Source organism: Aythya ferina (assembly GCF_964211825.1).
Source record: "Aythya ferina genome assembly, chromosome: 6".
Classification (NCBI taxonomy): domain Eukaryota; kingdom Metazoa; phylum Chordata; class Aves; order Anseriformes; family Anatidae; genus Aythya; species Aythya ferina.
In genome coordinates, this window is record NC_140303.1 from 38,139,872 (window position 1) to 38,166,162 (window position 26,291).

Here is a 26,291-nt window from a genome sequence, read left to right on the forward strand (position 1 = left end):
CAGGTTTCACCCCAGTAAAATTCTAATCTATACTTTGTCTTTTAGAATTAAGAAGAAAATGCATATCAGCAGAATCTCCTCTCTACTTTATTTCATTTATAAATTACAAGAATGATGCTATTATATATTATTAATTTCTGCTGTTCTCCAACTCGGCTGCAGCAGTGAGCTGCGGATGTTGGAACGGTGTAATTATGTTCTAGTAGGGCAGCCATCCGTTTCCTTTCAAAAATTTACAGGATTCTTAATCATGCTGCTCATTTGGGTGCGCAGTAGCGAGGATGGCGAAACACAAACAGGGCACGTTCGTTTACACAGGAACACCTGCTTAGCATGATAGCAGATGTCAGTCAGTAAGCAGAACACAAAAGAAAAATATCAACAACAGCAAACTAGAAGCCTTTTGCAACTCGGTCGCAGGGAAATCTCATCTGCGGGAAGCGAAATGACGGGGTGCGCCTTGGCAGAGCGGAGCAGAGGCGCGGCAACAATTTGGAAAGTCTCGCCTGATGTCCCCCCGGGAACAGGTCAAAAAATGCAGGCGAGCTCCTCGCCGGGTGACGTGATATTTAACAAAGAATTTCTCGTGCGAAGAGGGCTGTTTTATGCAAGCTTGATGTGGAAAGATAGCTAACCATCTTGCAGAGATCATCATAAATATGAGGTGGTTTAGATAACTGCAGCGAAGTAGGTGAGAGCGGCGCGATGCGCAGAGCTGCTGCTCCATGCGCAAGGGTTTGTCAGCACTTCTAGCGCAACCACGTATGCTCCAGGCTCTATATTCTACCCCTGAAATGCTCATTCTGGGCTGCCTCTTGGCTTTCCTGTCTCTAGTCGAGGGTGTTTATTTTTTTTAGCGCATTTCAGGAAATAAAACAAGGTGGGTGGAAGAGGGCAGGTCGGTGGGTTTCGGGGAGCAGCCCGGCAAGATGCGCTGGGAGTGCTGCGCGTGTGTCCAGCTCCTGGGGCGGGTATCAATAATCCCCCTCAATGACACATGCAGTAACTACTTTTCCACAGGATTGTTAGTATTCAGAGCAAGTCAACTTGCGTGGGTCCGTGCATTAAGGGCTCCCTAAGTATGCATTGACTTGATACCCAGTAATGGCTTCTAAGGAGCCGTTATGTAGTACCGTGTCAATGATCCATGCATTGAGGACTCCCTGAGTACGCATTGACACGATAGACCGGAACGGCTCTGAAGAAGCCGTTACGGTCTATCATGCCAATGATCTGCGGATATTGGCAGTGCCTCCTGCACTTCTACAGAGATTGTAAAAGTCTCTGAAGAAGCTGTTATGATCTCAGTGGAAGAGCCATCAATCAGGTCGAGGACAGCGTTTTGTTTTTCCATTTTTCCACGTTATCATTGGGAAGATTTGTTTTACTTTTACAATTAGATTCAAAGAACTGACAAAATATAAAGGCTGCCCACAGAGTGGCTCTGGGACTGTGTGGAGGTAACCAGGATCAGAATATGACCTCTGGTTTTATTAGTCCTAGGTTTTTAGTTCCAGCTGACTTGCTGGGAGACCTCGGCCAGATCCTCTCATGTCTATTTACTCATATGTTGCCCCTCTAGCGAGCAGAGCAAGGGGATGAGGGCCTTGAGAGGAGGTTGTGGTGGGGTTTGGGAAATGATAGTTTAGACTGTTCAGAACTAAGGCTTGTCTCACCACCTCGTCACTGGAGGTGGACTCTGAGAAAAGTGGTTTGGCAGAAAGGAAGTCTTGCCCCTCAGTCTCCAGCTGTTTTCTAAGCTTTACTCTGTTGCATTCATGTAGTTTCCTTTTATTTCACTTACGTGTACTTACATCATTTCTGAACATACCTGCTTGGCAAAAGGTCATCTTTGTTTTCTACGCTGCCACAGATTTCTATGAAAACACTCTGAGCCTCTTTTTCCATGTCTTTCTTAGCACATGAAGATTTTATAAAGTACATCACTGCAGAATAAAGTGTTAGGTCATGCGAAGTCTATGACCGTAAAGCAATACCTAACTAGCTTGTACTGTTTGTATCTGCTCTTCCATACTCTTTGGGGGAAAACAGACTTTTTATTCTTTCATATTCAGTTCATACTCAAGTGTTAGAGGAGATGTGTAGAACATACACCTCTACAGTGTACTCTACCTATTTTCTGCAATGCTGACTTAGTGCAATAAGCCAATTTATGGTGTAATCCCTCATCTTTCAAGGTATTGGAATCGTTAAGTGTTAGCAGACCACTGGAGAAACACTTCAACTATACCTTATGGAAAGCAGAGATCCTCAAGCAAGAAAAATAAGAATTACAGGGCAGGTTGAAAGATAGACCTTATGTGTAGCAGGGCTGACCTGAAGAACATGAGCTCAAAGCAAGCTGCAAAAGGAGCTAGAAGAACAATATGGAATACCAGAGAGGATCGTGATAAAGCTGGGGAAGCTGAGGAGGCAAGGAAGACTCAGGGAACAGTGGCCATTGATCCCGGGTATTTCCTTCTTGGGATTCTAGCTTGGATATTTTTAGGCAGGTTTTCAGATGTGTTGAACCACTAGAGATGTTGCTACTGTTCCTCACTAGGTACCCCAAATCAGTGACTGCCCTGACAATACTAATTATAAAATTGATGTTGCACAGTAGTCTGTAGCCATCGGGTCCAGAGCAACATCGCCAGTGAGCAGAGGAGAAAAGACAACAGGATATCTGCTTTAGGCTGGAGGCACACCTGGCTTTTGCCAACAGAGTTCCCCAATCAAGAGCCTTCCAGGTAGAGGAGCGTACAGCACATTCTGGAACGCCACCATTGCTCCTTGTCTAACCTTCTTCCCTCCAGGGGAAAAAAACTTCAACGGCCATCATTAATTCCTTGAGAATGCATCTTTGGGATTTAAAGCCTGGTTTGGGTGGCCTTGATAAGCCTACAGGCAGCAACTGCCACTGCAACCCAAGTTCCTCTCAACATCTCCCTCTGTGCCGCACACTGCAAAATTGTGTGAAAAGTTGTATTTCAAAACCTCAACAGCTGAAGACTGCTGTCCCTTGGAAAAATTAAGCTTTGCATTAAATGTAATCATCTGGGTTTTAAAACTCCAGCGAGAGGCAAATAGGAGATAGCATTTTACAGTGATTCAGATCATTTTTCGTGTGAGGTCTTTAATACAATCTTTCAGGTATCTCACGTTGTGATGCTGCCCCCGCAACACATGCTGAGCATTTGGCTTGAAGTACAGGTACAGGTTTTAAAGGATCTCAAATAATTTTTTTCAACATTTGGGATACAAACAGGCATTAGTCTCCTTCCAAGTACATATTTATTAGTAAGATTTTTGCATGGTATAACTCAAGTCTGGCAGTTTTTACCAACTGCGGCTTAAGAGGAGAAGTGACACAATGTAATGTTTTGTGTCTCTTTTGTCCATGCAAACTGGCCACTGAAAAGGTGCAAATCGCTGGTAAAGTACATTTTCTATAATTCAAAGCCTTTTAAGAAAGGTACACAATGCGAGAATACGCAGCTGCAATTTTAAAAAGGCTACTGTTCCTTTAATGCCCAGCTGGTCCTGAGATGTAATAAAATTGACATATTGATTCCTTTGAATTTACAAATGCCTGTTTCATAAACTCCATCTCCAAAGCCTAGGCATCTTTAGAGCACTGTCATTTTTTTCTCCAAATGGATCAATTATGTGCCCACGTAATCCTGTTACCTGTGAAATCCATGCATACTTCTCCCATTTGCTGCAGTTCCCAGGCGGACAAACTTGCATTATGTACGCATAAACAAACAGAGCATTTTCCTGATATTAGGGATTGTTTTCAAAGTGAAAGGCAATCTCCTGGGTCCTTGCTCAAAAAACATACACAGTGTGGTGTTCTTCCAAGTAACCTCGCTGCACTATATGTATAATTATTACACGACACAGCAAATCATTAAAAAAAAAACAGACTCCTGCTATCTTAAATGCTTAACTGCAAAAAGGCAGTGACACTTTGCAGCCAGCACTCATTTTTTGACTGAATCAAACTTTTCAGTTTCTTGACCGGCTCTTTTTATTTTCTCATTATCACCGTATCTGTGAGGAAATAATTTTCATCTGAGATGCTGCTGCGTGGCTTAAAGATCTGGAAAGCACCCAAAGCTGCAAACTTTTCTGTGGAAGTTTGGGGCTTTTAAATTTTATTTGTAGAATAATTCATCTTTTCCTCATGGCGAGCACCTTTCCATCACTCTCACACATACACACGCACACGCGGAGCCAAGCAGGCATTAACCTGCAGACCTACCACTTACGCATATAAATGCATCACACATACAGCAATCCCCATATCCCGTGGCATATTATTTGTATGAATATATACCGTGCACATAAACACATTTCTCCACACACACACACATGCACACACACGCACACACACTCCTCAAATATAAGCAGAGAAGAAGGGAATAAATGTGTTTTTCTCTGTATATGAATTCTTTATAAAGTACCGTGTATATACATAGATATGAATTCTCCTTTCATTCTTTCAGGCTGTGCTGTATCTGATTTTCTACACTTCACTGGGCAACCAGCAGTTCAGTTACACTACACTTGCACTGTACAATTTGTCTCTAAAAGGTTCCCAAAATTATGAAACATCTTGTCTGCTGCATGACCTGCTCACCGCAGTGCCTCAGCCCAAGGTGCAGGCATACATACAGAGAGGATGGCACCGGAAAAAAAAAAATGTTTCATGCTTGGAGCCCCGCACAAGTGGCCCAACACACCACTGCCATTGTTCGGGAGCGGTTTTAAAGATAAATGGCTGCATGTTAACCAGATTTGACATGCTGCACAAAAGCAGCCACCTTTGGTCCCATGACACAGCCAAACAGAGAAAACAACAAGCAATCCTGGCAAAGATGTCCGACGCAAATAAAAGCACAACAATTTGTCACATCGTCGTTACAAAATGTTTCGGGCTCTGGGGCTTGCCATGGGACGGCGGCGATAAGAAGCCGGGTCTGAGGGTGCTGGGGCGGCGGAAGAGTTAAAGTCGAAGAAAGCTCCGGTAGTTACAGAGGGGAAACAAAGAGGATATTTTCATTTGGCTCTTTCCGAAGACAAAAAAAAAAAAAAAAAAAAAGACTGCAATTAATTAAATCGAGAAGCTCAGTTGTTTTGAGAGGTGATTGAAATCTGACATGCCATGGAGAAATATTTATGTTTACTTTCTATTTTAGGAGGACGTGAAGCTACTTTTCCTTTACTGCACTTCCCCACCACGACAATGGCCATGGCTGGGATAATCAAGCACTAAGAGCTGCCTGCTCGGGGCCAAATCCTGCTTGCGCTTCCCATGGCACGGGGCCTCCCCTCACAAGGGTGGGCCCACACGGCTCGGAGGACACGGTGTGGGTGAGGAGTGAGGTGCGGGAGCAGAGCAGGACTCGATATCCCGCCTTCTACAGAGTCCCCAGGAGACTGAAAAGAGCAAAACAAAACTTGGACTTAGTTCAGCAAGGCCAAATTTCCACCCAGGCCCGATCCTGCAGCCTTCCACTACCACCACAGGCACCAGAGCAGTCTTTGCTGTCCCCTGACCCATGGCACTCGCCGGTGCGCTCCCACCCACTGCAGCCAGGTTGGGGTTTGCATCTACACCAATTCACTAATATTTCGCTATATTTGTACAGCCCCTACACCGAAAGCAGGAGTTCAAATGCCTCAGTGCAGCTGCTTGCTAAGCTCCACGTTTTAAAATACCTTTCAGTCAATAATCATCATTGCTTCAGTGATTACCGCTAGCTTCTTTATATTCAGTGGCAGAGGGCTGGGGAGGGGGGGGTAGTTAAAAGCAATATTGCACTGTAAATCAGATCAACCCGTCGTGTGATAAACTCTGAGAATTTGTTTTTTGGGCATGTACTTCGTATTTATCTCAGTCAAATTCCTTGGCATCCCCTCGCCCTCTGACGAAACAATGACCGCTCCTCCGTGGTCCCAGAGAATCGCGGCGTGCTTCGGAGCCGCTAAGCCCCACGCGAGAGCCCTGTCAATGAGTTCAACAGCACTTCCACATCTCGCAGACAGGGAAAACGAGCACGACGAGGTTAATTGAGCACGTGTGGTGCTCGGGGGCCGCACTCACCTTGCCCACAGCATGCAGCATGGGCACGGCATGCAGGGCACCGGGGTTTCGGAGGGCTCATGAGTGTGGGAATGGCACCCGCATCACCTCTGAGGCACGCCAGGGCTCGTCATGGGAGAGGAAAAAAAAAAAACCACAAGTGTCAGCCGGAAGAAAAGTTCATTATTGTATGTCAGGGCAAAATTAATAGAAAGGGCTGCAACAGTTAAATTACATGGCTGAGGCAGTCTTTCTGCAGGAAGCCTAGCTTGCTTTAATTAAAGCACGTTATGTCCAAAAGCCATCGTGCGGGTGTTTTACAGCAACCTGATACCAACACCTGGATGTTCCTGTTCAAAAACTCAAAGCCTTCTGCATATGTCCCAGCCAAGTGATCGACGTTATCGAAAGAAGGAGTTATTTTTAGCCAGGGATGTGGATAACTAAGTGAGGGCTCCGTGGAGCCGACTGGGGTACAAGGGCTGCTCAAGTGATGGCAAGGCGAGCTGCAGCACTGTGTGTCTCTGATTCTTATTTTTTTTTTTTTTTGACTGTCAAGAAGATTTTAAATCTTTAATATCTGTTTGTTGTCAGGTTTGCCTCTAGCTTTTTGTGTCTGCAGGTCGTGTTTTGGTGAGGAATTAGCATTTCTCATTTGCTAGCTCAAAGTTCAGAGAAAGCACTGAAATACTGATAAACAAAGTTCATCTAAGGGAAAATCTCTGTATGCATAACCCAGTTAATTCTTTTATGGTTGCAGGATGAGATTTGAAATGCATGTTTAAAACAAGAGTTTTTACAGAAAGCGTCAGTGCAACCGAGGCTTTTCTAGTACTCTGTACTAATTTTAAACAAGAAATCATTACGATTTCTGTGCCATATTAGCATCTCTTTTATTTTGCAGTATCTGTGCTGCACTATTTCAACTCACTGCAGGTTGCTATTACTTTTTTTGGTATCGTGTCATTTAAACACATCTGAAGACCGCTGGGATTACCGGGGACTTCAGTCGACATTTCTGGCCTCTGCAAAGGATCTTAGCCAAACATTTCGTTTAGTTAAACTCTTTGCTGATGCCACAGGGCACGTAACCGCGCTGCTCCCCGAAAGTGCATAACCAATGCACTGTGCCATCTACGGCAGCGTTTGTTCAGCCTTTGCTGCGAATGGGAGAAAAAAGATACAGAATGCACGGATTGATTTTCAAATTACCTCAATATTTTGAAAACATTTTCACCTGCATGCTGAGAATGCTAAGAATAGGCAGGAAGGCAATTGTGCATTTGCACAGCCTCCACTGCATTCATTTATAAATTACCTCATCACTGACTGAAATTAACACTGATTCTTACAGGCAATTTCTCAATTTCCAATGCTAATTACATTTTTTTTACTTTTAAATTCTGTACCACCTGTTTTGGGCAAGACATCTTAGGCAGCGCGACCGCATTTAATCACAATTTTAATTAACCGCCCTGTAGATGTGAAAAAGAAGCAATTATAATGTAGATGAATGATGATTTTTCTGCATTAAATTGTTTTGTTTCCCTGGTATGTTGATTGTAACACAGCACACAAATACAGTAACTGTACAATTTTTTTCTATTGTAATTTAGTAATTGTTTTTGGAAAACCAGTTTGGGAATGAGTGACTTCATCTGTTTACAAATTGATTGATACTGTTAACTCACTGATTGCTGCAGCATACATTTTGTATTGCACAGCCTAGCATAAAATATAATTAGGCATGCACAGACTTTGCAGCACCATTTTGGAATCTGAAAATCAACTGTAACCGAAGTGTGTTTTCCTTGAGCATCCGCGGATCAGCCGGGGCTGATGATACGATAATCAACAAACAATGGGCTTTTCCCATTCCGCCGCTGGTAGAAACCCTTGGATTTCATCTGATAGCCTAATGGCACAAGTTTTCTGAATTGTGCTTAGCCGGGCCTGGGAGCCGAGGGCTGGCAAGCGTGCGGCTTGCCCGGCTCGCTCAGATCGCTATCGGGAGGAGCGCGCGGGCGCTGGGCAGGAACAATGGTGGCACCAGGACACGCGGGGAGGGCGCAGAGCGCGCCTGCGCTGGGCACCAGCCACCTCCGGCTCTGCACTGCGGGGGATAAGATCTGCTTCTGACTCACAGCCTGCAGATACAGATCTCCTCAACTATGTACGTGTCGAGGCCGAGAAGCTCTGAGATGTCGTCTTCTCGCCTTCTCCCCAGCCCGGCCTTCCCTGCAATCAGCAGAGAGAGACCCCAGGCCTGGAGTTGACCAGAACAGGAGAAGTCATGTCCTGTCACCTCCACACCTGTGATGCCACCCACAGTGGACAGAAAGAGGGACACCCGGCCAGAGGGACAAGAAGGATGTGGGGCTGGTTGGGTGCTGCCTCCAGGGACTGAGGTCTGGGGACATCTCTGTGGGTTCCTGGTCTCATCTGCTGGCCTGCTCACTTCCTAAATATTGGTCAAGAGGGAAGGACGGAAAGTCTACTGTTCAGTAGGTGATTTTTGTAAGGATCCCACTATCCATACATAAAAAGGTCTATTATCTCACTGCGGAAGAGATTTACATGCGTAACTCCCATTAACTCTTATGGGACTTAGGCACGTAAATCTCTTGTGCATCTAGAGAAGAATAGACCACATAAGGTCTTGTGATCTATACTGCCAGTAGGTTTAAGTCCCTTTCATTTATAAAGCTATACAAAAATTAACCATTAAAGCTTCTCCTGTGCAAGCTGTCCCCCTACATATATCACCCAGCACTCTGTTTGAAGTACTCGATGTAAACGCACACTGAGCAAAGGTACAGGGGAAAGCGAGCCCATTCGTTTCAGTTAGTAAAACTGTCATAGTTGAAAGGAAGCAGGCTAAGGGCAGGTAGAAAAATTGTACAGGTTTCGTCCAGCAGATTCAATTTCAGATTTAGGCTCTCGACCGCACTGTTTGGAGAAGGAATACTTTCATTTTGCTGAACGCTCCCTCCTCCCCCTCCTCCCCTCTCTCCCAGCCCTACTTGGAGCCCTCGAGTAAAGCACCGTGCCTTGGACAAAATAACCCCGAGTGGCTGGAGCGATACAATCTTTACACAATCAAACTAAGATGCTGCATCTACTAAGGGAAAATAAATAAATCTTTTTATTTCATAAACTTGTTTAAGCTGAAATGTTCATTGGTAAGCCTGTAAAAGTGGGAACATCTGTGCTCCTGCTGGGATTTGATGTCTCACCACAAACCTTTCCATAAGCACTTTGTCTCTGATAGGAAACAAAGAGGAAAATACCTGATCCCCAGCCCCAGTTGGGCAGCTCCTTCTCTCTTCACGCCCCGACCTACTGAGCATTCCTCCCGGCCAAGAGCTGCCTCCCAGGGCTACCTCTGCCATGTGAGCTGGCCAGCTAATCTCTGAGCAAACGCCTGCAGCAAACCTGAGGAGAGTTTACAGAGACGACGAGGAAGGAGAAGGGGGAAAAAACTTTCTACGAATAAAGCCTATGGCACCTCTACAAGACGACAACCAGGACCTAAATATAGCTCCACACGCTCAAGTTGTCTCCTGGTGAACTGTTGAGATGCAAAGTCGTGGCCACCTAACGAATACGTATTTTAATCTTTATCCCGTTTCCTGTTCCCTTCCACTAACCTGCCGGAACCCAGCTTTCTTTATGTCTGCCTGCCAGGAGTCATCCCACCACGCTTACAGGTATTTGGAAGGCGCTCCTTTTATCACAGCAGCCCCGCTGGGATGATGTGGTGCTTGGAAAGTCCGTCCTGCATGCCCTGCCTGCACGCGGGGCAACCTCTCCTCGGGAGCTTATGAGAAAATCCACTGTTGAAATAAATAACAACTCTCAACGAATGATCAAAGAAAAAATAAATCTTTTACCCTTATAAGACTTTTTAAAACTGAAACCCCATTTTTAAGTGGATAACAGTTAAGAGGCTACCGGCCACCTATTTATCTGGGAGCTACGTTTTAAATGTTTGCTGCACGGATATCGGACAGACAAACAGATCTGTGGCTCTCGGGAGCACAAGCCTTTAAAATAAAGTTTATGTGTAGTATACGAAAACATATTGTTTGGAATTTAAGTTCTAATATCTAGGAATAAACAGAGCATTAAATCAAGCAAAACTGTGACAAGGCCAATATGCACATGGATGATGCCAGCGAGGCATCTCCAGCCCTTTGTTCACAGCTTAACAAAACTGTGCCGTCACACCACTTTAGCTCAACAGTGCCTGTCGAATGGGCATCAGCAGATCAGCCAATGCCTGTCACACACACAGCTGAAAAACTGTTTGAAAGCAAGGCTTACTTTAGCACCAGCCTGGTAGCAAAAGTGAGAGGGATTTTTAATCATCTGGTAAAGACTACGTATATATATTTAGGGGGAAATATATATATATATATATTGTCAGCTCTCTTCCCCGGGAAAGTAACGCAGTTTTGCTCTTTTTCACCTTTAAAGAGGGAACGGGTCTGACAGTGTTGCCTGGTCCTCGCTAGGCAGCTTCCTTGCATGCACTGAACAAAATTTGGAATTATTTGCAAAGAAGTGAAATTCCATCAGGGGCGGAGGGGGGAACAGCCCCAATTTGTCCAATAACCTATTAAAAATTAATTCCTACCCAATCCCACTCAGCGCCCCCCAACAGAGGGGAAATGAACTAACATATCTGAGGAAATATTTGTTTTGCTTCTCGCGTAATTATCTTCGCAGCTGATCATCCCTCTGTTTTTATTATTATTATTATTTATTTATTTTGAGCGTATCAAAATACACTCCCATGGCTAGGAACGACCCTCTCAGTCACTTCTCTTCCCAACTAACGGGCATGACCACCCCCTCAAGGAGGGCAGCCCGGCTTGCTGGCGGTGCCAACCTCTGCCCAGCACCTCTTTGTTCCCAAACACCTTTCCCCTCCCTGGCCCTTGGTTATATTTTCCCCCCCCATCCCCAACCCCGTTGGTTGGGCCAGGCTTGGGATGCTCGCTCCCTAAGGATGCACGGGGGGGGGGTCGGGTGGTCTTGGGGGGTCTGGAGGGGTCTGGGGGGGTCTGGGCACGGCAGCCCCGGGTGCTGAGCCCGCTCCCCCTGCCTGCCCGCCGCTGCTGTCAGCTCGCTGCCTGCACTTTAGCTGTCTCTTTCCCAGTCCCTACCCTGTCAGTTTCTGGCCTGCCAATTTCAACTTGAAGCTTGACTGGGCTGATTTGATGCAAATACCTCCAGGGAAAACCCTGAAACTGATGAACAGTTATGTCAAGTCGATTTTGCACCATCGGGAAAAGGTAACCTCTGCGAGAAAAAAAAACAACAAGGTTAAAGAGACAAGGGCTTTTCACGTGTAATACCACTGCTGCACATCTCGTTCACTGTTTACCATCCCTCAGAAATTGTAACTGTCAGAATTAGTCCTAATTGCAGATGCGAAAGCTGCCATTATAATAAAAACAGAGGCAGTGCAGGCATTAAATGTAGCAGCCTAATTTGTGAGACTACTGAAAAGGTAGAGTAAATGAATATTTCATTACTTTAATTACCAGGGACTACTCTTTTCTTGCTGTCTTATGATAAGTGTTGCTGTAACTAGCAACAGCAAACATCCACTAAAACATAAAGTGCAATAATAGTACTGCTGTCAGGATCGCTGCTTTAAAATACGAGCGGGGGGGCCGGGGAGGGGAGGGGGGGGGATATATAATGCTTTATCTATTTCTTAGAGATTCGCAGGAGATGGAAACTCATTGCACGTCAAAAAACAAAGAGGCGAGTAAACAGGTTTTAGCCGAGGAAAACACCGGCCGGGAGGAGGGGGGGAGCTGAGGACACGTCTCGAAGCCCTCACTGGGGGGGGGGAGGCGGTAAGGGGCCGTTCCTCGTTATCCCCCCCCCTTAAATTATCTCCCCTCCCGTGAGCCAAGTTTGGGGCCGCGCCGAGCGGAGCCGCGCTGGGGAGGGGGCGGCCCCCGTGGGGGCGGCCACGAAGCCCCTCGGGGTTTGTGCGGGGCTGGGGGGAGCCAGCAAAGGGCTCCTGGAGGCGGGGGGGGGTCTCTGGGAGCCCCCTGCCCGCCCCGCCGGGGGTCCCCCGGCCGTGCCCGGTGTCGGTCCCCAGCGCAGCGCCCCCCCCGGCCCCGTCGGGGCTCCCCCGTGCCCCGGCCCCGGCGCAGCTCCCTCCCCGACGGTCCCAGGCAAATTTGTCAACAATTCGCAGCCACTCTGGTAATTGCATTCCTGGAATCCGCAGCGATGGATGCGCAGATAGGGAGGGAGGAGGGAGGAGAGAGGGAGGGAGGGAGCCTCGCTGCTGCCCGCAGCGCCCCGGCCCTCGCTCCCTTCTCCCACGCGTGTCACCCCCCCCCGAACCCGGAGACGGGGGGTCTCTGGAGACCCCACTCGTGTCCTCTCCCCTGATCCCAACCCCCCCAGCTCCTCTCGGCAGCCCCGGTGTCCTGCCCCGGCCCCGAAAATATGCAAGGCTTTGCGGCGGCGCCGAGAAGCAGGACAAAGTTTAACTTCTCCGCTGGCAGCCGGAGAATAAGTGGTGGGCAGAATTGGAGCAAAAGATCTGATTTGCTGAATTCTGCTCTTTGATTTGTGTGTTTGTGTGTTATTGCTACCGCTAAGGTTGTTGCCAACCTCAATTAGATCACAAATGAGATCAGTTTAATTCAGCTCCCAAACTGTGACCTGACCATGGTCTGAAAGTATTCAAACCCGCGTTTTAAGCCTTCCTTTGATTTCCAAAAGGAATACTGCATGCTTGGTCATTCATACAAATAACATAAAACGTAATTATGGGATGATTTGGCAGATGACGTCCCTGCCAAGCGGCTCTCCCTGCCAGCCGCCGCGGTGCTGGCCCGGTGGCGGTGCGGGGCTGAGCGCCCCGTCGGAGCCCCGAGGGGCTGCGGGGGACAGGCGACAGCGGCGGGGGCACCTCCCGGACCCCCCGGCCGGGAGCTGCTGCCTCGCCTGGGAGGGGAGAGGATCCGCGCCAGCGAACCTCCGGGAGGCTGCGACAAAGGGAGCTTGCAGCTTGACACACGGGTAACAGCATAGCAAACACCTTTAATTCTGTCACGTCTCATACCCTTTGCTTTCTCACACGTTTGTGGCTGCTCTAACATCGACACCTCCACTTTAAGGGGGGGGAAAAAAAAAGGAAAAAAAAAAAAAAAGAACGCTCGACAACAAAAATCCTGAAACGAGGCAATCTTGTGCTGGAGCTAAAAAGAGAAACACCTGTAAAGTTATTCTCCTGAAAAAAAAAAAAAAATATGAATAAAATAAAATAAGCACCCCACGGGCTGCGTGGGAGAGCCTCCGAGCTGCACGGGGAGGCTGGGGGCCGGCCGAGATTTGGGGCAGAGGGCTCGGAACAGAGAGGAACCAAGGGCTGGGAAAGGGGGCAATGGTGGCGGTGGCCCCCTGCCCTGGCAGCCCTGGGGCCGGTGAGGAGACAGGAGGCAGGATAGAGGCAAGAAACAGGAGGCTGGAGGGAGGAGGATGGAGAACAGAGGCAGGAGGCGATGCTGCCCCCGGGCACCTCCCGCCTGCGCGCCCCTTGCGCGGTACCTGCGCGGGTTGCGGCCGCGCAGCGCGCAAGGAGTTAAGGCGCTTTGCAGCCTCGCCGGGGAGGTTAATATCACAGCTGCCGGGTAAAGCATTATCCAGCACCTCACTTAACAAAAGCCTGCTTTTGCAAACAGACTCCTACTTTTCCCCAAGTGTCCAAAGGTGTTTACTGAAGTAAATCTGCCTAAATCCTCCACTGCTTGGGTCATGGGGGTGGTTAGGAGGGTGGAAGGTGTAGAGATAATCTCTTTTTGTAAATTCTGCAAATCTTCTGGGAAAAAATCAGGAATCTGTGTCACATGCTTCTGTTCAACTGGTAACATCTCGCTTAACGTGCTCCTTCTGAGTGAGATCTGCCAGAGCAGCTACAGGAAAATAAGACATCCCTCCCGCTCCGCATTGTTCGAGCTGCTCTTCCCTCCCGAAGTTGCTTTAGCACGTTTAATCTATTTGCTGATGGGGAAAAAAAAAAAAATAAAAATGAAAAAAAAAAAAGTGAGGATCTTAAAAGCGGTTTCTGAAAAAAAAAAAAAAAAAAAATGACAGTTTGGTCGGCAGGAGATGGTGTAGCTGAAAACTTGTCACTTGAGATTTCTGCGCTACCCCGGCTATTCCGATACCAGCAACTGCATAGGACTTTTTGCATGTTGCAAATAGAGGCAAACAACACGGGAAATTTTGACAGCTCTGCCTGAAAGGGCTTAAATACTTTTCAGTAAGCGGGATCCGGTTATAAATAAACCTTCTCTTGGTGCGAAAAAAGTGGCTCCGACCAAAGACCTCGCCATCTCTTTCCAAGTGGCTTCTGAAAAGCCCAGAAGAGCTGGGGGAGAGCGGGCAGACGGGGAAATAAAGGAGGGGGGGGCGATGGGAAAATGGACGTGGACGTGACCACCAGGGAGCCCGGCCACTGAAAGTGCCACGAAGGTCGCCTTCCTGCTCTTCCTCCTCCTCCTCCTCGGTGCCGCTTGCCGGCCGCAGCTCGCTGCTTTTCCCCGACGGGGCGGGCCGGCCAAAGCCGGGGGTGTGGGGGGGAGAAAAACAACGGCCCCGGAGCCCCCCCAGCCGCTGCCCCCCACCCGGAGCCCCCCGGGGAAGAGGTGATACCCCGTTAATTTGGGGAGCCGGCTTTTCCCCCCCTTTCCACAGCCCTCCGGGGGTGGCCCAGCCTGCCTCTCCCCCCCGGCCACCCCTCTGCCCAAGGTCACGGCGAGTAAACAATAATCGTAATTAAACGAAAAGAATAGGCAGCAGTCAAGAGCCGAGAGTACACACACCTGACCCTAACTCTAGCAGGCTGCTCGGAGTAGAATTTGATCCCTCCCTGACACTTTCTACCTCAAGTGTTAGAGCGAGTGGCCATGAATAGTACAGGCATGCCATCTTGTAACACTATCTGCCTGTCAGAGGAGCCAAGGCTGGGTAGAGCAGGATCTATATAAGGCTTGTAACTAGGGGAAGCCCAACAAACAGCTACAAACACCTAAGTTATTTTACTCAGCCTCCACCCTTCTGCTTTTTCCCCCCTCTTCTCACTCTCTTTTTTTTTTCTTTTCATCTTGGCTTTCTGTTGCAGAATGCAAATGTAGCCTGCCGGCGGTGAATGGGCTGAATTGTGATTAAGAAGAAGAAGAGCTCCTTTCTTTGTTCTCCCCTCAGGGGATGTTTACTGGGAGAGACACAGCGGATCAGATATGAAAGGCATTCAGGTCAGCATTGATGTGAGCGAAAGTGAAATCATACCTAAGGCATTCAAAAGACCGCCGTGTCAGGGGTTCAGCTAACGGTGCATCTACTGTGTGTGTCTTCCCTAGTAGGCACAAAAAAATAAAAATAAAAATAAAAAAAATCTCTCCACAAACAGGCATTTTTTAAAATTACAGCAAAAATTATAGAGAGGGGAGGGAAGAAGAAGAAAAAAAAAATCACAAAACTTTTCCCTCGCTTTACCTCCCCAGGACTTGGGGCTCTTTTCCCTTTCTGGCCCGTGGACGGAGCAGGTCAACTCGTGTTAATTGTACCGTCGTCATTTTTTAGGGGGAAAGGAGCTCGTCTGAAAGGCGAGCCGTTATTTTTAGGCGGACCTGCATGTGCTGGGTGTGCGCACAGCCTCTCTCCCCGCACGCCTAGGTAGGTGCACACGCATGCACAGATCCGCCTGCATCTGCGAGGCTCAGTTATTCGGGTAGGAAACGCAGGCAGTCGTTCCTCGCCTCCCTCAGAAAGCAGCTTCTGTGCTGAAGGACAGCGTGGCATATCCAAACAGCACAGCACACCTTAAAAACCGAGCTTTGAGGGACTTTGCAACTCCTAGGAGCTCTTTGCTGAAAGCTCGCAGTCTAGAGGACGGCAGCCGCAGCCCTGAGAAGTTGGTACACAGCTATTTGAGTTAAACTGCCTCAAGAAGTCCAGGCATTGTCCTTTCTTTTTTCATTAAAAATGCTTAATCAATAAATATTTGGATCTTACTTTTTTATTTTTATTTTTATTTTTTTAAGTTTATGCTTCTCGCAGCCTGAATATTCTCTCACTAGACTTTCCAAGCGGTTAGCTGACGCTGTTGGCATAAACAGAGATATGTAAATACACAGGGAAAAAATCGCAAATTACAGCTAAGCATACAAAGAGTTAGGAGGTGGCTGCATTTACAGAGGCTGAAATGAAAATGAAAACCACAAAACATGAAAAAAGAAAGGAGCTTAAAAAATTAAGGAGCAAGACTGGATGCAGCGTGCAGTAACCATCCCCTCTGTTCTGAATTTGTTTACACCTTCAGAGCCTTAGTTAAAATATCTTGTTTGTCTAATGCTCACATCTGCTTTAATGGTGACGTTTAATTCTGAAATATTTTCAACTAGTGTTTCTGCCTCACAGATTTCTCCCCTTTTTCTCCGTACTCTAAAAAGACAACTAAAGAGCAATCAAAAAGGTGTCTGACTTGGCCATTCAGACAATTGCACCCTTGTGGGAATGCTGGAATGAATGGTACAGTGGACACCCCAGCACTATTGACGTTATAAACATGTAAATGAAACACATTAGGGCAGACAATCAATTGTCTGTGAGCACTGCAAACCTGCACTCCCTTTCTATGTGACAGGCACAAAATAGTGTCTACCTTGGGAAGCCATGGTCTTGGAGAAAAAAGGACAAAGAGTTCTCTTTCACAGAGGAGAAAATGCACCTTAAAAGCACTGGGATAATGCAGATGCCAAAAACTGTTGGGAGGCGAAGAATTTCCTATTTCTTGGAATGAATGTGGGGCTGCTGTAAAAGAATCAACACCCTGCCTTCCACTCTAAAGGGAGACACACATTTTTCTTGGGCGATATTACCAGCCTGTCCTGAGCCTGCATCTCGGTCTTCCATCTATTTTCCCTACCTTGGGCAGTTGGCTTCGTATCGTTATCAATAATTAACTTGTAACTCTCTCATTTTTTAAATTTATTTATTTATTTTTTAAAATTTTCATACGTGGCTTTGCCAGGCACCGAATGTATTTTCTCACAGCAATCAGAGGTTCCCCCAAAACTTTCCTCGCGTGCAATAAGCAGAGCCCAGGGAGCGCAGCACCGTCACGAGTGGCAAACGACGAAGCGGGCGCTAACCTCCAAATTCCCTGCTTCTCTCCAAACTCCGAATAAAACGAATAGATCAGCCCTGCTACGGAGAGCAGCCTCCTCTGCTCCCTGCCACGGCTCGCTCCGGCCGCCACGGTGCGCGGAGCGGTGCAGCGGGGGATGCGCTGCGCCCTGCCCGCATTTTGCGCCTCGATTTTTAATACCTATCTCCAGGTGCTTCCTTCGACGGAGCGCATTTAATTCCCAGCCGAGGAAGCCGCTCTCCCGAGCAATCTGCTCGCAACGGATTCGCCCCCCCGGCAAGGTGCCGAGGCAAGGCAGCGCTCCCAGGTGCCCTCTCCAGCTTGCGCCACCTGAATGTCGCGACAGGCAGCCTCCCCGCTGCCTCGCCAGCCTCCCCCGGGCTGCCTCCAAACTTCTCCCGGCTGGGAAGGCGAGCCTCGCTTCCCACTCGCTAAAGGCAGCAGCCGGGCTCGTTTTTCTCTTTGGCAAGTGGGAAGTGAAGTGGGTTTCCCCCCTTCCCCACATCCCCTAAAGGAGGCTGGGTGTCTTTTGGGGAAAGGCTCCGGGCACTGTGACCGCGGCCGCTCGGCTGCTGCGGGCTCTGCTCGGCTCAGACGCCCTGAAAGCATTGAACTTTCTCCCTTTTCTTTGCAACTGGAAGCGAGATGGCAAAGGAATCAAAGGGAGCTGTTTACTGAAACTTTGGAGTAAATTAGCTCCAACTTTCCCCCCTCCCCCTTTCCCCTCCTTCCAGGGGATTTTATTTTTTTTTTTTTGAGGGGGGATCAGGGGAAAAAAATACACTGGCCTAAGGAGGAGAGGGGCAGGGCAGAGCAGGGCAGGGCAGGCAGCAGGGACCCCGCCGCCCCTCTCCGCGCATCCCTGCGCATCCCCGCGCCGCTGCCTGCGCACCCCCGCCTCCGCGGGGCGCCCGTGTGGAGCGGGGCGGAAAGGGGGCTCGCTGCCCTCTCCTCCTCCTCCTCCTCCTCCTCCACCATCTCCCTCCTCCTCCTCCTCCTCCTCCGCCTCCTCCTCCTCCTGCTCCGCCGCCACTTCTCCCGAGTGAAAGTGCCGCGAAGTGAGTCAGGCGCCGGGAATCATCTGACCCAACTTCCCGGGGCGCCGTCGCATTCCTGGGCTGCCTCCCCCGGCCCCCCCTCAACCCCAAATCCCCCCTACCCCACTTATAGGGTCCCCTCCTTTCCCCCCCCCCTCCATTCCCGGGGGGGGGGGCTGGGGGGGAGGGGGCGCCGTCCTGCCCAGCCGCCCCCCCCCCAGGCTCTCAGCCCCCAACCGTGCCGTTATCTCGCCCCCCCTGGGCTCCTCCCCGGCTTTCCCCCCCGCTCGGCGCCGCGATCGCAGCCGGCCCCGTTATCTGAGCCGAGCCGAGCCGAGCCGAGCCCTGCCCAGCCCCGCACACGCCGCCGGGCGCGCACCCGGAGCGGCGGCTGGGCGATCCCGCGGGGTACCCCCCCTGCAATTCGGGGCCGACTGCACTCACGCCACTCCGGCTTCCTCGATGGCCATCTACTTTGGGTGGCTTATTTATTTATTTATTTATTTCCCGTGTTTTTAATTTTTAGTTTGGTCCTGCCGCGTTTCATAAGGAATTTCTGTCTGATTTCGATAAGCATCACCGTTTCTAGTGTTATCAGCAAAGACACAAGCTCAGAAGTGACATCTTTTCCACGAATCCAGGAAAGAAGCAAAAATCCACTCAGTCCAGATAAATCCTGGGCAATTCCCAACGGGAAAGGCACTGGATACGTGCTTGTCGAGAAAGAGAAAATGAAAAGAAAAAAAAAAAAAAAAAAGAACCCAACACCAAAACCACCAAAACCCAACACCACCACCACCAAAACCCACCCTCGCTCGTCTACCTGCTTCTCAAAACCAGGACATTTCTCACTCGGAAATGAATGAGAGAACCAAATTCTGGGGCACAAAGAGAAGAAAAGAGGGGACAGGCAGAAAGTGGAGCCTTTCCCCCCTGCCCTGGCCAGAGCAAGAGGCTGCCGGCGCACAAGTTAGACCTTCCCGCAGCCAGCGCGCACACTTGAGCTGAAGTTTGCGGGCTCTTTCAGTGGTTACCTTCCAAAATCGCAATTCAACTTGCGGCTCCCGAGCCGGGGGCGGCTTCCCAAGTTAGAGCACTTAGGGTGAAAAGCCCCGAGGCGAAGGGAGGCAGGAGCCTGTGCCACCCCGGGCCGCGCGTCCTCCCCAAGCCCTGCGCGCAAGGGCAGGGGGCAGAGGCTGCGGCGGGGTGCCCTACCCAAACGCGGGCACCCGGCCCTTTTATTTCTGTTTCTCCACTCGGATCGGGGGGAGAAAATATTAGACACACGGGCGCATCCCTCAGCACGGAGCATGTGATGGGTTTAACACGCTAAACTAATAAGCTTGTGTTAAAAGGCGAGGAGGCGAAAGCAGAAGAATAAACCCCCCTCAAACACTCAGAATATTCTATCCTGCAAAAGAGCACTTCTGGATGCGTTGCTTTAAATCTCATTCTCTTTTTCTCTCAAAAATGACTGTTTAACATAAGAAAAAAGGCTACTTGACACAAAGCTTTTGTTATCCAGTTGATCAGCAACGTGCTTTAGATACTTGTAAGGGGAAAAAAGCCCCACAACAGACATTGATTTTAGAAAATCAATAACCAACATTTAATAAAAAGAACAGAGGAAACACAAGAGAGGAGAGGGAAACATTACGTGTAATTTTAATGTCTACTAAATTACCCAGAGATGAGGGGAAGGGGAGGTCTCCTCTGTGAGGACCACCTTAAATAATGACAGACACAAGAGTAAAGGGTGGTGGTGGAGGGGGAGAGACTTTAAAAAAAGATAACAAGGAACGGATCCTTGGGAAGCTGCTCGGAATATATTATTTTAGTTGGGTTTTTTTGTAATACTAAGCCAAGCAAATAGATCAAAGACAACACAAAGGGAAAAGCCAGTGTAACACAGCGAACAGTTTCTGACTAAAATTCCTCTATCACTCCCCCATATGGCTCGACGCCTCCACCACAACAAGAAAAAGACACACACACACGCACACACACACACACACACTCGCACACACTCACAACCTAGAGAGAGAGAGAGGGAAGGGGAGGGGGGGAAGGATCATTTGTTTCTAATCAACATTCTCTCCTCTTTGTTTTTTCTTTCTTTTTTTTTTTTTTTTTGTTATTGTTGTCGTGTCCCCCCCCCCCTTTTCCCACCCCCACCTCCACCTCTCCACTTAAAAGAAGTAGCCGAGCCCTAAGCGAGCGGGTTCAGGTTCGCACAAAACATCTTCCTTTCCCCCGGCTCCTCGGCGGGGAGGAAAGTTGTTGCGAGCGGGGCCGGCCCGGCCGTGCGAGGGGCTGCGGGAGGGGGGCAGCGGCTGTCGGCCGGGGGGGGGGAGAAAGGGAAAAAAAAAAAAAAACAACGGGGAGGCACTCGGGGAGGCACGCACACACAGCCCCGCACCCGTGCCAGCCTCCCGAGGGGGGCTCGGAGCGGAGCACCGCGTCCCAGCGCCCCCCCTGCCCCCCGCAGCCTCCGGGGCCGGGGGGCGAGGGCGAGCGTGGCCCGGAGGCCCCCCCCTGACCTCGTGGGGCCGGTTCCCGGTTCCCGGGGAGGAAGTTTCCTTGCGGAGCCTCCGCCGAGCCCGAGCGAGAGGCGCTGCCCGGTGCCGGCGCGCCCCGGGGTTCTCACGGTGCCGGCTTTTTCCCAGGGCCGGCGGCTCCCCGGCCGCCCCCCTGCGCACCTCTCCGCGCCCCCTCCGCTCCTCTCGGCCCCCCTCCGCTCCTCTCCGCTCCTCTCGGCGCCCCCCCGGCCCTTCCAGCCCCCGGCCGCCGCCTCCCCTCCGCCGCGGGGCAGGGGCGCGCCCGCTCCGCGCCCGCGCAACAAACTTTGGGGCGCGGCGGGGGCGCGCTGCGCGCCCCCCTGGCCCCCTCCTGAAGCACCCCGCTGCCTCCCCGAGTGTCCCCCCCCAGCATCACCGGAGCACCGCAGCCTCCGCGGCCGCGCAGCCTCCGCGGGACGCCCCGCTCCGGGCTCCGCCGCTGCCTCCCCTCTTTGCGCCGTGCCCCCCCCTTCGCCTTCCAACCCCCCCCCTCACCACCACCACCCCCCCCGGGGCTTCTCCGCCCGGCCGGAAAAGTTTGCTCGGGGGGCTGCTTACCGTTTTTCCTCCGGGGGTTGGCTTGTTTTCGCCTCTTACACCTGGGGCCATCCGCCATGATCTGCTGCTTCATTGATAAGAGTGGATCAGATGGCAGTTCGCATGGACTCGACTCCCTGATTCAGCAGCACGCAGACTCTATGTAACAACCAAACACAGCAACAATGTGGGCATTGGTATATCCCATTTAAACGCAGGGCGCCAACGGGGACCCGAATTTGCACCCGCAAAAGAACCCATCCACACACACGGCGAGGCTTGCCGTGCCGGGGGAGGTGGGACGCAGACGGAGCGGGCTCCCCCCTCGCTCCCCAGCCGGGCAGATTGCCTTCTTGCTCTCTTTCTTTCTTTCTCTTTTTTTTTTTTTTTTTTTTTTTTTTTTTTCGCTTTCTTTTTGCTCTCTTTCTTTTTGGTGCGTGCCCCTGCGTGCGGGTGTGCGTGTGCGTGTGGCTCCCGCTCGCTCCCGGGGTGCGTGTGCGCGCGTGTGCGGGTGCGTGTGTGTGTGTGTGTGCGTGTGTGTGTGTGTGTGTGTGTTGCACCAGCAAAGCAGATCAGAGAGAGCCCAGAATTACATCTCAAATGAGTCATAACTCATGACCGTATATGAGGAGAAGCACAGCTTTTACAGTAGGCTGCCTGACTCAATGCTAGGCGGACCGTTTCCTCCTAAAAGTACTTTAATTTGACATTAGGACTTGTTTGCGCACGAAATGCTAGCCTTCTCTGCTGCTGCCCCTGCCTTCATTTTATTTATTTTGTTTTTATTTTTTTTTGCCAGAGTGCACCCCGGCGAAGTGATAAGAGCGGAGGGAAACATGGCTCTCCCCTGCCCTTTTGGGGTAAAGCACAGAGCGGAGACCTCCCCCTCCCCCTAACAATGAGCGGGGTAATTATAAACCTCTGTCACCTTTTTAGTCAGTTTGACAATATTCAGGGTTTCCCCTGCCCCTTACTTAAACAAAGCTTCAGAGTGTCATTTTTTTTTTTTTCTCTTTCCCCAGAAAAGAAACAGAAATCAAAACTACCGCTGTCAGAGTTTTCAGGCTCTCAGGCTGGGTGTGTGTGTTTTAACTTGTAAACTTTGGGACCTACTGTGCGTGCCCGGCTGTGCAGGAGCCTCTATCTGTCACTGGAGCCTTTGCTTTGCTGCAAGAACGCTCCTGAAACTCAGTCCACCTCGAGGAAGATGCTGTAGCTTTAAAGATGCTTTGACTTGAGGATTAGTTTAAACAGGGGGCTATAAAAGATGTAACAGATGCAAACTGTAAAACAAGGGCAATTAACCCTTGCTCTCCTGAGCAGGATTCCCCCTCCTCGCCTTCGCATCTATTGTCTTCCCCTGCACTGGGAGTTTTGTACAAAATGTAGAAAAATAAAATAAAATAAATGATTACCTGACTCACCATTTTTTTTTCCCCAGCAAAGTGGGCTTTTCTATTTATTATTATTCCCTGTGTCTTTTGACTTTGCTGGAGCTTCACACCAGGACTGAGCAGGGAAGTGTGTTGCTGCTAGGTCTTTTATTCCGCCTGAACTCTCTGTTCAGACCTTTGCGGTTATAAAACCTGCCTGGCTAAAAAAATCCCCGAGCAGGTAAGAGGATGGGAATATTGAGAGTGTGTGTGTGCGGGGTCAGCATGTTTACTCACACCCTCCTGCCTGGGATTGCGCCTGGGCAGGGAGGATTGCGAGCTCTCTGGATGTGGATGCATGCGGCCGAGGAAGGGAGAGGCTGAGAAATGCGCCAGAAAGTTTAGGATTTGCCAGTTTTTCCCGATTCTGGAGTGGGCAAGGCTGGCATCACCGGGGCAGGTCTGACACGGGATGCAGCAGAGTGGGGAGGACAGGAGCCGAGGCGAGCGAGGCTCTGAGCCTTCCTCGGCGAGTGGCGTTTTCATGCAAAACGCCCAATGGAGAATTGTTTTAAATGCATTTCGCTATCTCCCTTGCTCTTCAGCCTCCCCCCAAAAGTTGTCAATAATTTGAAACCTGCAGATCTCGGCAACACTTTTCTTCCCAGACAACTGGCTAGCATTTTTTTTAATATATATATATATTTTTCGCTTTTTGGTAAACGACTTTTAAGTTCCAGTCAGTACTTTCACTTCTTGCTTTAGGATCCCAGAAGCTAAGGTGTTACTTCACCCAGCTTCGCAAAATAAAATAAAGAAATGAAACTAAGTAAGCAGACAAAACAGCAAACTTTCTGGTTGGGGAAACACATCCTCGCCGGGAGCCCTGCCCCGGGCTGGGGCTCCAGCGGTGCCCGGCCGCGCCGGCTCGGCGTTACCATTAACAGGTACCTGCAAACTTTGGGGCTCCGGAGGGAACCCTACAAGCGAAAAAGAGCAGGAGGTGGCCGGGTGGCTTTTATTTTAAATCCCCAGCCTTTGATTTCGCCTTTTTGCGGGAGGACGAGGTGCCTCCCCGGCGCTAAAACTTTGACTGCTGCGGTGCGCAAGGCGCCTCCCGTACCTGGTGACAGGTAGCGGGGGGGCAGCCCCCAGCGCCCCGACCCCGCTCGCCCCTTCCCGGAGCAGGAGCCCGAGTGACTTCGGGTTTCGGTTAAAAAAAAAAAAAAAAAAAAAAAAAAAAGGAGATTTTCGCCCCAAGTCTGAGCAAGGCAGGGAGAAGCCAGCATGCTTAAAAAAAAAATAAAATAAAATTAAAAAAAAAAAATCAAACCCTATCGAAATTAAAGAAGCCCGCTGGAGCGCGAGGTGGTGGGAGGAAAAAGAAGGGGAGGAAAAAAAAAAAAAAAAAAAAGAAGGAAAACGGAATTAAATTCCCAACCTACCTGCGAAGTCTTGGTTGTAGTTTTGGCCAGAAATGGTGAGAAGCAAAAGCATGAAGAAGCCGCGAAGTGGAGGAGAAAAGGTGAAGGGAGATGCAGCTCCTGGAGAAATTGTAAAAAGCCTTGCAAAGAGTTGTCGGAAGGACCGTTATTCCTGCTGGGCAGGTTAGGACTGATCTCTTTCTGCCACTCCAGGAAACACAAACCTGGGGACGGACTGACGTGTTACGCCTCTTCTAATGACATTTTTTTCTTTTTCTTTTCTGTAGGAGCGAGAGGAGAGACCCTGAAACACACGCCACCTATCTTTGTGGGGAGGGATAATTGAAGAGCACCAAACGTGAGCATCATGTGGAAACGTGATCGCCAAGTTTCTCTCTGGGAAAGGATCTGGGATAGATTATACCTTGAAGTCTCCGCGAAGGGCTTTAGCGGCACAAATGCAATTCCACCTCCTCCCGCCCGCCCCCCGCCCCGCGCCCGCCCCCCGCCCCGCTCCGCGCCGCTCCGCGCCCCGCGGCCCCCCCGCAGCCCCTGCCCCGCGGGGGGATGCGGCCTCGGCCCCCCCCGGCTGCAGCCTCTGCCCCCCTCCAATTTGGGGTGCATCCCCTGACCCCCCCGGGGTGCGTCCTTTAACCCCAAGGGTTCATCCTTTACCCCCCCGGGGTTTATCCTGTCCCCCCCAGGGGTGCATCTTTACCCCCCAGGGGTGCATTTCCCCCCCCCAGGCTGCATCCCCCCACCCCCCCGCGGTGCATCCCTATCCCCCCCCATGCCTCTTCCCCCCCTGCGACCCCCCTAGGGTGTAAACCTCCCCCCCCAGCCCCCCCTTCATATGGGATCCCCCTCCCCCAGGCAAGATGTGTGCCGGATCCCCCCCCCCCCTCCCCAACCGCAGCAGGATCCTGCCGGATCCCTGCCCTCAGGCTGGATCCCTGCCGCCCCCCCCGGCGGGATCCCCCCCGCCGGATTCCGCCCCCCCCCCCCGGGGGATCCCCCCCCCGCCTCGGCCGCCCCGGGAGCCGCCGGGGGCCGCATCCTGCCCGGCTGCGCTCCCGCAGCTCCCGCAGCTTGCGGAGGGCCAAAACTTACCCTAACGCAACGCCTAGAAACTAAACTCTGTGCGGGCACCGCAAACGAGCTCCTGGCTGCCTCCCGCTCGTTTTGCTGCTGTTTTATTTTTATCCTCACGCGTTTCTTTGGGGGCATTTTTATTATTATTATTGTTTTTTTTTTTTTTTTCCCCTCTCTTTCATTTCATTTCAGCACTCGTCCAGGTTATTTGAATAGTCAGCTAAATCTGATGAAAAAAAAATAATAAAAAAACAACACAACAACCGTGCTGAGATCTTACAGTCGCTCTGTTTTGTTCACAGATAGGGAGCAGGGGGGAGCTGGGCGCTTTTTCCTGCCCCTGCCCTGCCCGGGGCTGGCTGCACGGCAGGCAGCTCCAGCGAGCAACGCGTGGTACCGAACTTCGCGGAGGTTACAAGTTTTTCACCTTTGCAAAGTATTAAAATTAAAATAAAATTGCATCTAGAAAAAAAAAAAAAAAAGAGAGAGAGAAAAAAAAAAAAAAAAGAGAAGAAGCCCAGACTCCACCTTTGCACTGAAGGGATTGGTTATGCAAATATGGAAGGGGTTTCCTGGCAAATACAGCTTTCTACTGTATGGTTAATTAAATCATCACTCAAAAGCCTTCCAATGTGACGCTTCTGTCGTAATCCAATCAGGTTACGTAGGTCCTAAACAAGAAAGATATTTTCCACATCTGGAAGTCAGCAATTTAGCAAGTACTGCACATTATTAACCAATTCAGAGCCCACTTCCCAGGGGGATTTTTTTTTGAAGTTTAAGTGTTCTTAACCAATGCTCTGCTGTTTTGTTAATCAAAAAGCTGGTTTACACTGCACGTAATTGAGAACTAATACAGAAGTAAGTCAGGCAGCCCAGGCTGGGGATGCTGAGCGAGGCGGTTTAGTGCAAAGGGGCTGCTATGGCTGAGCCTCAGCCGCTCCTGCCCGGCTCCCAGCTCAACCCGCAGCCGCTTCTCCCTCTAAAA

The 26,291-nt window shown here is 50.1% G+C and overlaps 1 protein-coding gene and 1 long non-coding RNA gene across 5 annotated transcripts in view; one reads left to right on the top strand and one right to left on the bottom strand.

Annotated features, from left to right (window-relative positions):
- ZEB2 (zinc finger E-box binding homeobox 2) overlaps nt 1-24,501 on the bottom strand; it is a 111,698-nt gene extending 87,197 nt beyond the window's left edge. For 2 of the 4 annotated variants that reach the window (XM_084524296.1, XM_084524297.1), the window contains exons 1-2: nt 24,233-24,501; nt 21,436-21,573 (exon numbers count right to left, since the gene is read on the bottom strand). Coding sequence is in view for 2 of the 4 variants with exons in the window: in XM_084524294.1 (XP_084380420.1) it covers nt 21,436-21,508 (73 nt within the window). In the remaining 2 variants the exon portion in view is untranslated. Of the gene's footprint in view, nt 1-21,435; nt 21,574-21,683; nt 22,204-24,232 lie in introns of those variants that run through there. The other 2 variants (XM_084524294.1, XM_084524295.1) reach the window with 2 other exon arrangements.
- LOC311439041 lies at nt 22,200-23,331 on the top strand. The gene is made up of 2 exons (XR_014694517.1): nt 22,200-22,321; nt 22,437-23,331. It is a non-coding gene; the product is annotated as an uncharacterized lncRNA (long non-coding RNA).
- Nucleotides 24,502-26,291: the final 1,790 nt, after the last annotated feature.